At 42.6% G+C, this 15,958-nt stretch overlaps 1 protein-coding gene across 1 annotated transcript in view; it reads right to left on the bottom strand.

Moving 5' to 3' along the window:
• LOC308074511 (signal-induced proliferation-associated 1-like protein 1) overlaps nucleotides 1-15,958 on the bottom strand; it is a 143,289-nt gene that overhangs the window by 36,661 nt on the left and 90,670 nt on the right. The window contains 3 exon segments of the mRNA XM_080413975.1: nucleotides 1,308-1,556; nucleotides 2,853-2,950; nucleotides 4,369-4,601. Of these exon segments, the coding sequence (XP_080270101.1) occupies nucleotides 1,308-1,556; nucleotides 2,853-2,950; nucleotides 4,369-4,601 (580 nt within the window).

Below are 15,958 nucleotides of genomic sequence, written 5' to 3'. Positions count from 1 at the left end.
CTGTGTTAGTCATTTCACCAGAAAGTGTAGCTGAACACCCAAATTAAAGGATTTGGGATGTCGTCTCCATCGGCTTCCTTTATGTCCAACACTGTTGCTTTTCAGGATTCAAATTGAAAAAAATAGGAAAAGTATCAGATCAACAAGCTCACAGTGCAGCACCAAGTGATGCGCTGTGAGCTTGTACATCTGCTATTTAAAAGAAAATAAATTTGAAAAATATCGAAAATGTTTGGAATTTCTTTTACATTAAACTTCTCTTCCGAGGGTCCCTGCCACAAAACATTTTCAGATGGGGGTCCGTGGCCAAATATATATCAATGTGAGGGTCCTTAAAACGCACTGAAATGTTTTACTTAAGTAAAAGTATCAATATTGCAATGCAGAAGTACTCTGTTACAAGTAAAAGCCTGGTGTTAAAAATGTAAGTAAAAGTAAAAGTACAAAAGTTATTGGTATGAAAATGTACTTAAAGTACCAAAAGTAAAAGTACTAAAATGTTTGAAAATAGCAGATCTACAAGCTCACAACGCGTCGCGATGCAACGCGTTGTGAGCTTGTCTATTTAGATTTTTTTTTTTTTTAATATCGAAAATGTTTGGAATTTCTTTTACATAAATCTTCTCTTCCGAAGGTCCCTGGCACAAAACCTTTTCAGATGGGGGTCCGTGGCCCTATACTGTATATATATCATTTTGAGGGTCCTTGTCACGAAAACGTTTATAGCGACATACAGTGGTGGAAAAAGTACTCAAATTCTTTACTTAAGTAAAAGTACCAATACTGCAATATAAAAATACTCTGTTACAAGTAAAAATCCAAAAATAAAAAATGTACTTGAGTAAAAGTACAAAAGTATCGGCATCAAAATGTACTTAAAGTACCAAAAGTAAAAGTACTAAATATTTGAAAATAGCCGATCTACAAGCTCACAACGCGTCGCGATGCGACGCGTTGTGAGCTTGTAGATCTGCTATTTTCAAATAGCCTAGGTATAAAATAGGGCTAAAGTGGTTAATGTATGTTTCATTATATCATAGTTTATATCTGAAAAGTAACTAGTAACTAAAGTTTTCAAATAATTGTAGTGGAGTAAAAGTACAATATTTGCCTCTGAGATGTAGTGGAGTACAAGTAAAAGTATTGGAAATTGGAAATACTCAAGTAAATTACAAATACCTCAAAATTGTACTTAAGTACAGTACTTGAGTAAATGTACTTAGTTACTTTCCACCACTGGCGACATAGCGTACCGTCAAAACTTCGCAGAAACACACACAAACACACACACACACACACACACTGACCTCCAGTCTCTTGACCACCTCGCCGAAGTCCTCGGTGTTGTTGTTGACGGAGCGCAGCGACACGCTCTCGCCGCGCTCGTAGTAGACCTTCATGGAGGCGGGGCTGCCCGACGACCAGCCGATGACGTCGCGCGTGGCCGTGTTGAACACCACGGCCTTGGCCTCCTGGTCCAGCAGCACCATGAAGTCGTTGCTGACGGCCAGCAGACACTCGCGCTCCGCCCCGGCCACCTGGTCCTCCGCGTGCACCTGGTGGCCCCCCACACAGTGTGGTGCAATTAAGTACTCTCAGGTTCAAGTGGTGGGAAAAGTACTCAAAATTAATGTTTTACTTAAAGGCATACTAGGTAACGTTTTCAACAAAACTAAAGTTAAATTGTATATCTTTTGTGAGTGGCAAAAGTTTCACAACACCCACTCCATGAATTTCACCCCCGGACTTTCCCGGGGAAATGACGTCATCTGGCCGGAAAACGGAGGCGGAAATGCACTGGTTTCCTGTTTGGCCAGGAACTAACGTAACGGTTTCCTGTTTGGCCAGGAACTACCGCGCTAAAACAAAAAGGAACCTCACGCTGATTTTAAGAGAATGTAGGATTGGAAGATCGAAAAAGAACAGAAAAAGAAAGCACAGCTTATGGTAACTAATGCTCCACTGGCTAAGAGAAACGATCCGTAGATAGTATAAAACAATTAAAAGATCGCTTTTTGAAACGCTTCCGGCTTCCGGTGAAAACAAATGGAATTCTGGGTAATCGAGGATTACGGAAATTGTATGCAGTGACGGTAGTGACCAGCAGAGGTTGCTAAAAATCGTTATTTGTGATTTTGCATTGTACAACTTTAAGTAAAAGTGTCAATACTGCAATGTAGCAACGCTCTGTTACAAGTAAAAGTCTGTGAAAATAGCAAACATTTTTAACTCAAATCTTTGCTTCTGGGGGGGGGGGGGTTCCTGGAACAATATATTTTGAGATGGGGGTCCGCGACCAAATACATTATTTTGGGGGTCCTTGACATGAAAAAGTTAGAGAACCACTGATTTTATAGCAACATACGTTTTTTCAAAAAAAAAATAGGATTTAGAAGACATTTGTAGAATCCCCCAGAAGCAAAGATTTGAGTTACAAATATATATTAAAAAAAAATATATATATTCAAAGATTTGCTCAAATGTTCATGATTTTTCAAAAAATAGCAGATCTACAAGCTCGTAGTGCGGCACTCGGTGCCGCGCTACGAGCTTGTATATCTGCTATTTTTTGAATAGCCCCAAAGTATAAAATAATGGTTGAAGTGGTTAAGATCTAAAATGACAGATGCATTCCCCGGTCTTAATGGGTTAAAAATGGGTTTCGTAACAATATTGCAATGCAGAAGTACTCTGTTACAAGTAAAAGCCTGGTGTTCAAAATTTAAGTAAAAGTAAAAGTACAAAAGTATTGGTATGAAAATGTACTTAAAGTACCAAAAGTAAAAGTACTAAAATGTTTGAAAATAGCAGATCTACAAGCTCACAACGGTACAGTAATTCCCACCACTGACCTGCCAGGTGACCGCCCCCAGGCTGCGGAGCTCCGCCCCACTGTAGGGCCGCACCCTCTCCCTCCGCTTGTGCGCCAAGGATATGAAGGGAAACTTGCCTAGGGATGGAACCATGTGAAAATGTCACAATTACTGTGGGGAAACATCATTGTAATTAACCATATTATTATTAATAGTCAAAATTGTTACCGTCAGGCAGAAACCTCTTATCTCCATATTCTAACTTTTTGTGTTTTCCGTAAATTAACGCCCTACTGTACTTGATCACACTACAGCTTCACACAAAAGTATTAAAAGTAGCAGATCTGCAAGCTCTTGTAGATTTGCTACTTTTAACCATTTTTTGAATTTGAATCCTGAAAAGTGACTGTTCTGGACATACTGTATGGTATGAGGTTTCCACACGACAGAGACGATATGCTTAATATGCTTACAAGATTTGTGCAGCTAACCCATTTAGGGCGGGAACCCCTATTTGTAACTATACCTTTCAAGACGGGAATCCCTTTTGGGGTTGTTGTTGCTATGTACAGTATATAGCAACATGCATTTATTGTAATTTTTGAATAAATATATGAAATATTTGAAACTTCCAAGATTTAGAAGGCGTTTTTAGAATCTTTTTTTTTTTTCAATTTTTTTTTTGAAGAGTTTTGGAAAATCTACAAGTTCACCAGCTCAAGACTTTTTCAAAACAAAACTACCGGGTATGTCGCAATGCGACGCATTGTGAGCTTGTATATCTGTGGGTTAAAGTGGTTCAACTGATTTTGACGCTATATCAACTAAGGCAGTGGTTTTCAAAGTGGGGTCCGCGGACCCCCAGGGGTCCTTGGAGGGGGGGTTCCAGAGGGTCCTCAGCAAAAGTAGTTAACTCATTCACTGCCTAGAACGACTAAAACGACTTTTGTCCTTTAAGCCCCCACTGCCAAGAACGACTAAAACGACTTTTAATTTTTTCAAAAGATTTTTTCTTTTTTTTTTTTTCTTATTTATTTATTTAATTTTTAACCTAAAGACCAAGGAGATATGATTTGTTGAAGATCTAGACTCCAATCCACTTCCTTGTTAACTTAAAACTTAAACATTTTGTATCTTGGCTCCTGAGTACTTTCTTTTTCTATGAAAAATCTCTGGCAGTTTGTCAAACGCAAAAATAAAAAAGTTCTGGCAGTGAATGAGTTAACATAGCATCACAATAATTTTAACCACTTAATCCATTTATACTTTGGCTACTATTAAAAAATAGCAGATCTACAAGTTCTACTTCGTGCCGCGCTGCGAGATCGTACATCTGCTATTTTTTTTTTAATTCTGAAAAATATCGAAAATGTTTGAAAAACTTTGAATAATTTTGAATTATTTTTTACATAAATCTTCTCTTCTGGGGGTCCCTGGCACAACACATTTTCAGATGGGGGTCCGCGGCCAAATTAATTTGGGGGTCCTTGACAGGAAAATGTTTGAGAACCACTGAACTGGAGGGGGTTCCCTGTGATGAACGCTAATAACTTGCCGGTGGGCTCCACGGGCGTAGTGGTGACGTGGCGCTCCGCCAGGTCCCGCAGGTACTCCTGCCGCGTGCGCGTGGCCATGGCGCCAAACTTGTCCGACTTGTGGGCGGCGTTCTCGGCGTTGATGACCTTGGCCAACAGGAAGTCCCTGAAGACGGTGGACTTGGGGAAGGTCACGCCCTTGGGGATGGGAGGGCCGAAGGAGGGCACGTCCTGGGACCGCGTGACAGCCACACTATAGAGAGAGAGAGAGAGAGAGACAGAGAGAGAGAGAGGAGGGTCACGTTAAGGTCATTGATATGCAGATAATCATCATATTAAAATGTATGAATGCATATTAAACACTTTTAACCCATTAAGACCTGAGAAGATTCTAGAAATATCTTCTAAATCCTAACAATTTTTTGGAAAAAAAAAACAAATTCTTTTTTTCCTCGATTTTTCAAAAATAGCAGATCTACAAGCTCGTAGCGCGGCACTCTGTGCCGCGCTATGAGCTTGTATATCTGCTATTTTTGAATAGCCAAAGAAATCTAAAGTGACACAGATGCGTTCCAGGTCTCAATGGGTTAACCTGGCATCCCTATTCCAGGCGTATCATTATATTGCCCCCCCAAAAAAAAAATCTAATAAAATAGCCGATCGGCAAGCTCACGACGCGTCTCAGCGTTGTAACTTTTGTACACCACTTCACCACTCACTTAGATCAGTTAACACAGGAATGCTGTCCGCGCCTTCCTTAAAAACACCCTGGACAATGCTCCACCCGACCTCTACTCTACCCTGGCTCCCAAACTGTGAGATAAACTCCCCATCGCAGTCCGCCCTAAGGACTAAGGACCCCTTCTTGCCACCTTTTCTTCCGATTGATGCTAGTGATTGAATATGGCTACAATGAAGACATATCTTGGTCACTCGTTCTCATGTCCTTTGTTTCTTAGATCTGCTTTTTTCTCACACAAAAACGTGTGATTTGAATAGCATGTATTTAGACAGATGCTACATTCATTGTTTACCTGGTATCCTAGTTTCTTGAGGAACTACACTGTTCCCTCTGCATTCTATTTATGTGATTATGTACCTTGTTTATTATAAGTCGCTCTGGTTAAGAGCGTCTGCTAAATGCCCAAATTGTTCATTTTAATTGTAAGTGGTACGCAGCAAACAATTTTTACAGATTTGTCGATTAAATCAGCCAATCAATTAGTTGACAAATTCCTGACTATAGGTCCTTACACACCGGCGAATATGCGAATATACGCAAAATTCGGACTCGTTCCGAATAATTAAAAGACGCTTTTTCGCTTCGCGAAACTGATGTGGACGCTTGCATTGACTTTATAAGGTTTTAAATAAAAACATATTTATTCGCATGAAGAATTCGCCCCGGTGTGTAAGGACCTTATCAGTTGACAAAAACATGTCTTTAGTTGAAGACAGTCCTGCTATATAGGGTACATATATATATATATATAAAAAGAAATGTATACGTAGTAAGACGTTCTGTAAAAGACACCGTACATGCCTTTGTGTCAACACACTCAAGCAGTGACGGAGAAAAATTGCTTCATCAGAGTATGACGACCCTGAGGGAATAATGAAACATATGGGGTTTGTAACAGAATAGTTTGTCGCCTCAGGTATCGTTCCGTGACACCGTTTCACTTTGTGAGCATAAAGGAGGGCGTTAGGACTTCCTATGGGCTGGGCTCTCCTCCGGTTACCCTCTACCTCTCCTATTCAGCCTCCACAGTGTACGTCTGAGAGCAGGGTTTTTTGGCAATTAGAAAAAAAACGTATTAATTAATTATTATTATTATTTTTGAGTAGCCACATATTTTTTGTTTTACCCCATTTCATTTTTTAATTTCAAGAATTCTGATAGAGCATTGGTTCTCAAAGTGGGGTGCGCGGACCACCAGGGGTCCTTGGGGGGGGGGGGGGTACCAGGGGGTCCCCAGCCAAATTAGTTAATATAGCGTCACAATCATTTTAACCACTTTAACCATATTTTATACTTTGGCTATTCAAAAATAGCAGATATACAAGCTCATAGCGCGGCACCGAGTGCCGCGCTATGAGCTTGTAAATCTGCTATTTTTGAAAAATCCCTGGCACTAAATATTTTTTTAGATGGGGGGGTCCGCCCCCAAATACATATCATTTTGGGGGTCCTTGACATGAAAAAGTTTGAGAACCGATGTAACCTCTAAGGATCCATTTGGAGCCCCCTCAAGGATCCCCCACTGTGAGAGCCACTGCATCATGCCAGTTAACCCCTCCCCACACATTTCTGTGTTGACTTGACACCGCTGTTGTACCCCACTGGCTTCACATGTCACGTGAGGAGCCCCCACCGAGAGGATGATGTACTGTAGATGCCCCTGTTCAACGCCCTTCCACTGATACTGTAGGTCATTGGTTCTCAAAGTGGGGTCCGGGGACCCCCAGGGGTCCTTGGGGGGGGATACCAGGGGGTCCTCCGCAAAATTAGTTAATAAAGTGTCACAATCATTTTAAAGGTTTAATGACATTCACTTTTACACCACATTCAAAGTCTTTGTCCTGGTCCTTCAAAAGTGTACAAAAAGTTTTAAGTGAAAATTCCATTCCAGTGATCCATGGCAGGTGTTTTTCTCTCACATTTCTAAAGCCTTTTCAACTGCAATGAAAAAAGAAATCTTTGCCTGCGGGTGTCGCTGGTGAGGGATTTTGCCTGTCAATCATCACCTCTGCTCCGCCCCCCCCAAAGGAAAGGATAGGGGAGGGGAGGGGCGAGGAGGAGAGTGGGCGGGATTAATCGACTGTGACCTCACTGTCGAAGGGCCAAGCTCAGATTACTTTTCATCCTAATTATTCAGAAAACCCCAGACCACAGAAAATCCAATGAATGTTCGAAGTTCAGGTTTTTTGGGTGTAATTGAGGTCATAAAACCCCAAATAAAACATTGAAAATAAAAAAAGTGAAAATGAATGTCATGATACCTTTAACCCCTTTATTCCATATCTTATACTTTGGCTATTCAATAATAGCAGATATACAAGCTCATAGCTTGTATATCTGAATGCCGCGCTATGAGCTTGTAGATCTGCCTTTTTTTTTTTTTATCGTGAAGATTTGTGAAAATATTTGAATACATTTTTTTTTAAGCGAACATTTGTAACTCAAATCTTTGCTTCTGGGTCCCTGGAACTAAACATTTTGAGATGGGGTTCGGTAGCCAAATACATATCATTTTGGAGGTCCTTGACATGACAAAGTTTGAGAACCACTACTGTAGGTGGGGCACTCCACCCGCCCCCCCCCCCCCCAATGTGCTGGTATAGAAGCTCAGGCAAGCTCAATGCACTGCGGTGGATTCTTCTAGACTAATTTAATTACTGTTCAAAAGGAATGGTGTTTTCTTTGATGGCGCTGCAATTCAACATCTAACCGATCAATCACATGGATTAAAGCAAAAACAAAATCTCACGACTGAAAAGCATTATGTTTTGGTAGGCATACAGCCAACAAGTTGAAGAAAGACAACTTGTTGACAGATTGATGCTAAAGTCGGCCACACCAGCACTGACAAAAAAAAGGATGGTCATTTTGAATTTTAAAACAAAATGCCAGATGCCAGAGGGTTAACCTTTGCTTTTATGAAATATCTGAGATCATTGGGATCTTCTGGAAGATTGAACATAAATTCTATTGCTAGTTTGACCACTTCAAATACTCTGGCATTAATCTGGCATGCTTTCATCGAAGACACGCCGACTTCTGTGGAATCCAAATGACTGAAATCAGTCGTAGTGACTGAGAGCGTTAATCCGTGCAATCGATGCTACAACATTCATCCTCTCGATCGGCGTGATTGTTAATCTACGTGCTGCTAAAGCTGATGTGAGAACACCTCCACACTGACAGCCACGTGAGCATCTAGAAGACGTGGGGCTCGGGGGCCCATGCTGGGCTGGGTTGATGTGACCATCATGACAGGCCTCCAATCCAGGCCATTAACCCATTAAGACCGGGAACGCATCTGTGTGTCATTTTTAGATTTCTTTGGCTATTCAAAAATAGCAGATTGTAGATCTGCACTTTTATTTTTTATAGTGAAAATGTGTGCAAATCTTTGAATATATATACATTTTTAAAGCGAACATTTTTAACTCCAATATTTGCTTCTGGGGGGGTCCCTGGAACAAAATATTTTGGCGGCCAAATACATATCATTTTGGGTGTTCCAGAACCACAGATATTTTAGCAACATAAGTTTAAAAAAATAAACTGTTAGGATATGGAAGACATTTGTAGAATCCCCAGAAGCAAAAAATTGAGTTAAACATTTCAAAAATATATATATTCAAAGATTTGCACACATTTTTCACGATTTTTCAAAAATAGCAGATCTACAAGCTCATAGCGCGGCACTCGGTGCCGCGCTATGAGCTTGTGTATCTGCTATTTTTGAATAGCCAAAGAAATCTTAAAAATGAACACACAGATGCTTTCCCGGTCTTAATGGGTTAAACCCATAACGCAGGGCTGTGCATGCAGCCGTGACATGGTGTGACCCGGGCCTGGTTCAACCAGGCGTATAGGATACACGTACACGTCCGACCACAGCTGACACGCCAGCTCCCTCTCTGCTGCAGACCCAACGCCACTCTTTGCTACATCACATGGCAGGGAGAGGTATAGCCCCCTTAGCTAGAATAACAACCAGTGGTTCTCATGCTTTTTCATGTCAAGTACCCCCAAATGTATACTGTTATTATGGCATATTACATCACAATAGGTGTGTCTATAGATGGGTTTCCTGTTTGTAAACATGAGAGGATGATGCGCGCGCAGTGGAGTGGTGAGCCTATAGAGGGCGCTATTACCCGCAGCAGCTCTGGTCAAATGTACATTCATAAAAGAAATGGTCTTCACCGGGTTTAATGAAAGTAGATTAAATTATGCAGTTTGTAATATCTTCTTTACTCAATAAAAATGATTTGTCGGAAGTTGGATCTGTTTGTATATAATAGCAGCATTATGCCTATTATGCCTATAATAGCAGCATTATGCCTATCTAAATCCCGAACACAACAACAGAGTGAAGGGCGCTTCCGGTTCGTTCTACCCCAGGCATGCGCAGATTGCGCACTCTGCTCTGTGATGACGTCGCGCGGAAACCCATCTATAGGCTGCAGACCCCACGTCCGTAAAAAGATTTTGCGCCAAGCAACCCCCATAAGAGAGAAGATTGTTTTGGTTAGATTAACAATTCTACAACTAGTGTAGTGGCAGATAGCAGAACATTTTCATGTTTTTTCAAAAATAGCAGATCCACAAGCTCATAACCCGTGGCATCGCAATGCATTGTGAGTGAGCTTTTAGATCAGCTATTTTCTAAAAAAAAAGAATTAGGGCTTAAGTGGTTAAATCTAGGATCTGATTAGTCATTCTTATACATTCTCTATAAATTAAACTTGATTAATTGCTACTCATTTTGCTGGGGACCCTTCGATACCCCCCCTCAAGGACCCCTGGGGGTCCCCAGACCCCACTTTGAGAGCCACCAGGCTAATAAAACAGCCTTATTTTCCTGATCAAAACTCTAGCTATGCAACGTGACCCTATGTGACTTTTAGGTCGTGGTTGAGAGCAGATCAGATTAGCATCTGACTGGCCCCGGGCCGTCTAATTCTCCCCGTCTGCCTCAATCTGACCTGGGCATTTTCCAAAAGCTCTCTGCCTCTCAGCAGCGGGCAACAACAACCTATTAATAACTGGATGACTCAACAGATCATAACCTATACTTTGATAAGAAACACTAGAGTACCGGTGATACTCAGAAGCATACGAGGCAACGCGCTAATGATATACAGTATTAGGCTGCGCATTGTACGGGTGCAACAGCTAATCGCACTGTCGATTTAATTGATTTAAGTATACAAAATTAGGTATAATTTAATAAAATAATAGATCCCTATTTTGGGCATGTCATTATAGGCAATTTATTTTATTTTTTTATAAACCTCAAAAATTGTGAAAATAGTCAATATTCAAGCTCACACGTATGTGAGCTTGAATATCGGCGATCGGCAATTCTCACTAGTTTTGAAGTATAAAATAACACTTAAGTGGTCAATCAACGGCATTATGTGCACGTGTGACTGTATGTGCAGGCGTGTATGTCCATGTGCGCTTGCATGTGTGATTGTACGTGCACGTGTGTATGTCCATGTGCGCTTAGCGCTCCAGCTAAATGCCCGGTGGTGTGGAATTCATTGATTGGTAAAGTCAGCTCAAAAGGTCACCGGCTAGTGACAATTCACCGATTTCAAGTGCCAGACAATACCAAGAAAATCACCCGCACACACACGCGCACACACACACACACACACACACACACACACACACACACACACACACACACACACACACACACACACACACACACACACACACACACACACACACACACACACACACACACACACACACACACACACACGAGGAGGACACTCAACAGGCTTTTATGTATGTCTAGTGACCCAAGGCATCTACTGTATATCGCTGTTGGCGGGCAGAAACCTCCATATCTCCATATTCAAACTTTTTGTGTTTTTGTGTAAATTAACGCCCTACTTGAACATACTACAGTGTCACACAAAAACATCAAAAGTAGCAGATCCACAAGCTCGAAAAGCGGCGCAAAGTGGCGTGTTTTGAGCTTGTAGATCTGCTACTTTTGCCATTTTTGCATTTGAATCGTGAAAAGTAACAGTTTTGGACATAATGAGGTTTCCACGATTCCACCCAACAGCGACAATATACTTCGTTGCCCGGGGTCGACCAGGGGACCGTTGTTTCAGTGTTGAATGTTTTAATGGACCACAGTGGAAACAAGCCTCTGGCTTGTTGTGTCATCCATGTGCCGTGTTTTTAACTCGTCAATAAATCAATCAATCATCTAAATAACATGATCACACACACACACACACACACACACACACACACACACACACACACACACACACACACACACACACACACACACACACACACACACACACACACACACACACACACACACACACACACACACACACACACACACACACACACACACACACACACACACAAAATCTTGGGGGGAAATTATAATAAGCGCACCTGGCAAACACTGCACAAAACCCACCTGCTGCCTTCACCACAAAGTCACCATACAGCTCAAATAGTATCCCTGAATATTCCAAAATATGTGAGGTCCTTGTTGTGGGAGTGTGAACAGGTCGGCTGTATCTGGGCTGAGTTTGTTTCAGTGGTGTTTGGATCCAGTAGATCCAGTAGATCCAGTAGCCACACAGCAGACAGACGCACACCGCTCGCTCAATAAAACCGTGTCAACAAATCAACATTTTACAATCCTCTCTTCCAAGTTCCCCAAACTCCCCCCCCCCCCCCCCTCCCCGTCCCGGTCCCCTCGTCCGTCCATGAAATAAGCATCCAGAGAGGAAAGAACAGGCGGGACAAGCGGAACCTCCTGGAGAGCAGCGCTGGGCTGGCTGGAGCTTCTGAATTACATCCACCAGATCCACGGGATCTGAACACAATGCCTGAGAGAATACAAGTGTGTGTGTATGTGTGTGTGTGTATGTGTGTGTGTGTGTGTGTGTGTGTGTGTGTGTGTGTGTGTGTGTGTGTGTGTGTGTGTGTGTGTGTGTGTGTGTGTGTGTGTGTGTGTGTGTGTGAGTGTCTACGGGGCGGGGTTGTTGCCAGAGTCCGTCCTCGTGGTTCTCGTATCCCGTAAGTTCTCCATTACATCCAGAGGAGAGAAAACCAGGAGAACCGGCATTTCTCCATTCTTCTCACCGTTCCATTCTTTCCTCGATTCTCCCATTAAAAAAAAAAGAAGAAAAAAAAAACATTTGCTGGCTCTGAATAGAAAGATGGTCCCTCCTCCTTCAGGCTATGATGTCAGGTTGAAGTAGGGCAGGAAACCAAAGAGGGTCTTGGGGAGAAGATGGTCTCAAAATATATGAAGTCCAACTTTGATGAGAGTGTGGCATAGGGGTGCAACAGTTAACCGAAGTGATTGAATCGATTATAACCAAAATATTGATTGATAGTGATAATTTAATAAAATAATCGATTAATAATCGATCCCTGATTTGGGCATGTCAATACACTGTAGAAAAAAACAAAACAAAAAAACAACAACAATGCAAATATTTCTAAATAGCCGATCTACAAGCTCACAACGTGTCAATTAATCAAAAAGAATCATCAATAAGATAGATAATCACTAAGACTATAATCGATAGTTGTAGCCCGACGCGATGTGACCCGACCGTTCCCGTGGAAGAATGCAAGTAGCTCAGCCTGCTCTCCAGTCCTACAGCCCCCCTCCCCATCCCCCCCCCTCGCTCGCTCGGCTGCCCGCTCGCTGGCTCACATGGCCGGGGCGTAGCGTAGCGAGCCCGGCGTTGATGAGCATGTCGCTAACTCCTTCAGACCACTACGGCTCTCACTGCCCCGGGGGCCACGCAGGAGGCACTGAGGGAGGAGTCCGTATCGCGTGTGTGAGAAGCACAAAAGAGTGCGTTTAAAAGAATTAGTGTACACACACATGCAAGGTATGTGCGCGTGTGTGTGTGTGTGTGTGTGTGTGTGTGTGTGTGTGTGTGTGTGTGTGTGTGTGTGTGTGTGTGAGTGAGAGAGAGAGAGGGAAAGTCATTGTGCAGGAAGATAAAGGAGAGAGCTAGAGAAAAAAGAGAGCAAGTATGTGTGCATGTGTGTGTGTGTAAGGCAAAGAGACAAGTGGTACGCATGGCATGCAAGTGTGTGTGTGTGTGTGTGTGTGTGTGTGTGTGTGTCTGTATTACTATACTTATGAGTGCCAAATGTCCCCACAAGGAGAACGTGGACACCATTCAAAACAGAAAAGAATAGTAGAATTTGAGAAATAGACATTGTGCGGACATTGTGTTTCCGGTCTTCACAAGAGAAATGGTTGTTTTATGGTTTAAAAAAAAAAAGATTCTAGGCTGAAAAATTAGGAAAATATTCAGGTTGGGGTTAGGATTAGACAGGTGCGCGCCAGGGTCATGCACCGAAAATAAGGCTAAGAAGTTTTTTTAAAATGCCATTCATAAAATTGCCCTTCTTAAAAATGTTGATGTCCTGACAAGTACAGTAATACAATGTGTGTGTGTCTGTGTGTAGTTGGTAAGTGTGAACACCACTTATCCACAGACTGATTGTCATGAGGTCTAGAATGCAGTGAATTGCTATCAGTTAGACAGCCGCTGCAGGGCTGATCTCTACTGGCCCACCATAATCAAACAAATTCACACACACACACACACACACACACACACACACACACACACACACACACACACACACACACACACACACACACACACACACACACACACACACACACACACACACACACACACACACACACACACACACACACACACACACACACACACACACACACACACACACACACACAGGAGGACACTCAACAGGCTTTTATGTAGTCTAGTAGTGACCCAACTAAGGCATCTACTGTATATCGCTGTTGGCGGGCAGAAACCTCCTATCTCCATATTCAAACTTTTTGTTTTTTTTGCGTAAATTAACGCCCTACTCGATCATACTACAGTGTCACACAAAAACACCAAAAGCAGCAGATCCACAAGCTCGAACAGCGGCACATAGCGGAGCGTTTTGAGCTTGTAGATCTGCTCCTTTTGCCACTTTTACATTTGAATCCTGAACAGTAACAGTTTTGGACATATGAGGTTTTCCCCCCAACAGCGACGATATACTTCGTTGCCCGCGGTCCCCCATGGGTCAGTCGTTTCAGTGTTGAATGTTTTAATGGACCACAGTGGAAACAAGCCTCTGGCTTGTTGTGTCGTCCATGTGGCGTGTTTTTAAGTCGTCAATAAAGTATTCAATAAATCAATCAGTCATCTAAATAACATGATTGATGTCTAAATCACAACATTTGTGGTCGAGAAAACAGATCAAGAAACCAAAACATGAGAACGAGTGACCAAGATAATGGCCCTCATTTATCAATGGAGCGTATAAACCGGCGTATATTTTTCCATATATTCGGCCGTACACCAACGTCGAAGTCACATTTATCAACGCATCCTACACAGCCGATCCGAGCGTACATTTGGTCCCAGCCTTGATAAATGTCACGGCTGAAACCGAGCGTCATTTAAAACCCGATTTTACGACATGAAGAAGAACCAGAATACGATCAAAGACGTCAAAAGCCAATAAGAAAGAGTTCCCCCTGCTCGCCTCGCTACATGCACCTCTCTCTCTCTCACACACACACACACACACGCCCGCCCAGCTGTGTTTTTCATGTAATCCGTACCGTAGCGGTACAATCGTTGTCACGTAGGCTTGTAGCCTACATGAATGACATATTATGATACCAATCACATCGCCATGAATGGAATACGTTTGTATATTAATTTATTTAACCCATAGCGAGCAGTGCGCGTTTGAGTTACACTAAAATAAAGCCGTCATGTAGGCTATTCCCATTTCCCAGTGAGACTCGGACCGTCAGACGGGCGAGTCCCGTCCCGCTCCGCATTAATGAGAGATAGCCTGGAGAGAACATTAATGGATGAAGGCTAGGTGTGTGTTGGTTAAATGTATGATCTCCCGGTGGCCATGAAAATATAACAGCAGCGCCGCTGCACCGGTCTAAACTCCCGAGCGCTCGTATATTTTGAAAATAGCAGATCTACAAGCTCACAACGCGTCGCGATGCGTCACTGCCTTGTGAGCTTGTAGATCTGCTATTTTCAATGCAGCCAGATCTACAATCTTATCTGAATGACTGTTAAAGCAGTTTGTTTAAATTACTTTATAAAATGTTATATTTTCACAGGGATTATTTATTAGTGTGTAGATATACATTTATGAGTGGATTATGTGTCCAGATGCCTGTCAGACAGTCAGAAAATGCTGCTCCGCAGGTCTAGGATGGAATAAACGGGTGCAGCCAACGTCAACTACTGGTCTCTACCAGACGTGAGATCTCAGCTTACGGTAGGATGAATCCAACGTCAGGATATATTGATAAATGCCAATGTCTGCATAGAGGCCAATCTCTTGGTCAGTCACTAGCATCAACCAAAATAAAAGGTGGCATGAAAGGGTACAGGGAGAGTGCTGGGGGTGAGATGGAGTCTAAAACGGGGCACATGCTACCATTTTCGGGGATCACCCGCTCACCATGGTGGTTTGAAAACTACAAAATGACGTCACTGAGCCGCGGTGATAAGCGACACACCGCTCACCCCAACACAGCTCTCCGTTTTTACTGACCGACATCACTGGACTATGAGCACCTAGTATCAACCTTTTTTTTTTCTTAAAAATGTTTGTAACCAATTTTTTCACCCAGTGCCAATTGCCTAAGCTGTAATCCTGGGCGCTACTCTCCCTCTCCCAGCCAGAGGAGAGCCCCGAACTGAGCTCATGCTAGTTAGTACAGTAAGTAGCACAGTATGTAGCACGTGGAAGGAACACGTTATTCCAACCAGTTCCTTTCCCCTCCATCA

The sequence above is a fragment of the Gymnoscopelus braueri genome (genome assembly GCF_963280865.1).
Source record: "Gymnoscopelus braueri genome assembly, chromosome: 19".
Taxonomy (NCBI): domain Eukaryota; kingdom Metazoa; phylum Chordata; class Actinopteri; order Myctophiformes; family Myctophidae; genus Gymnoscopelus; species Gymnoscopelus braueri.
The sequence above is the reverse complement of the archived record's forward strand: the minus strand, read 5'-3'. Positions and strand labels throughout refer to the sequence as shown.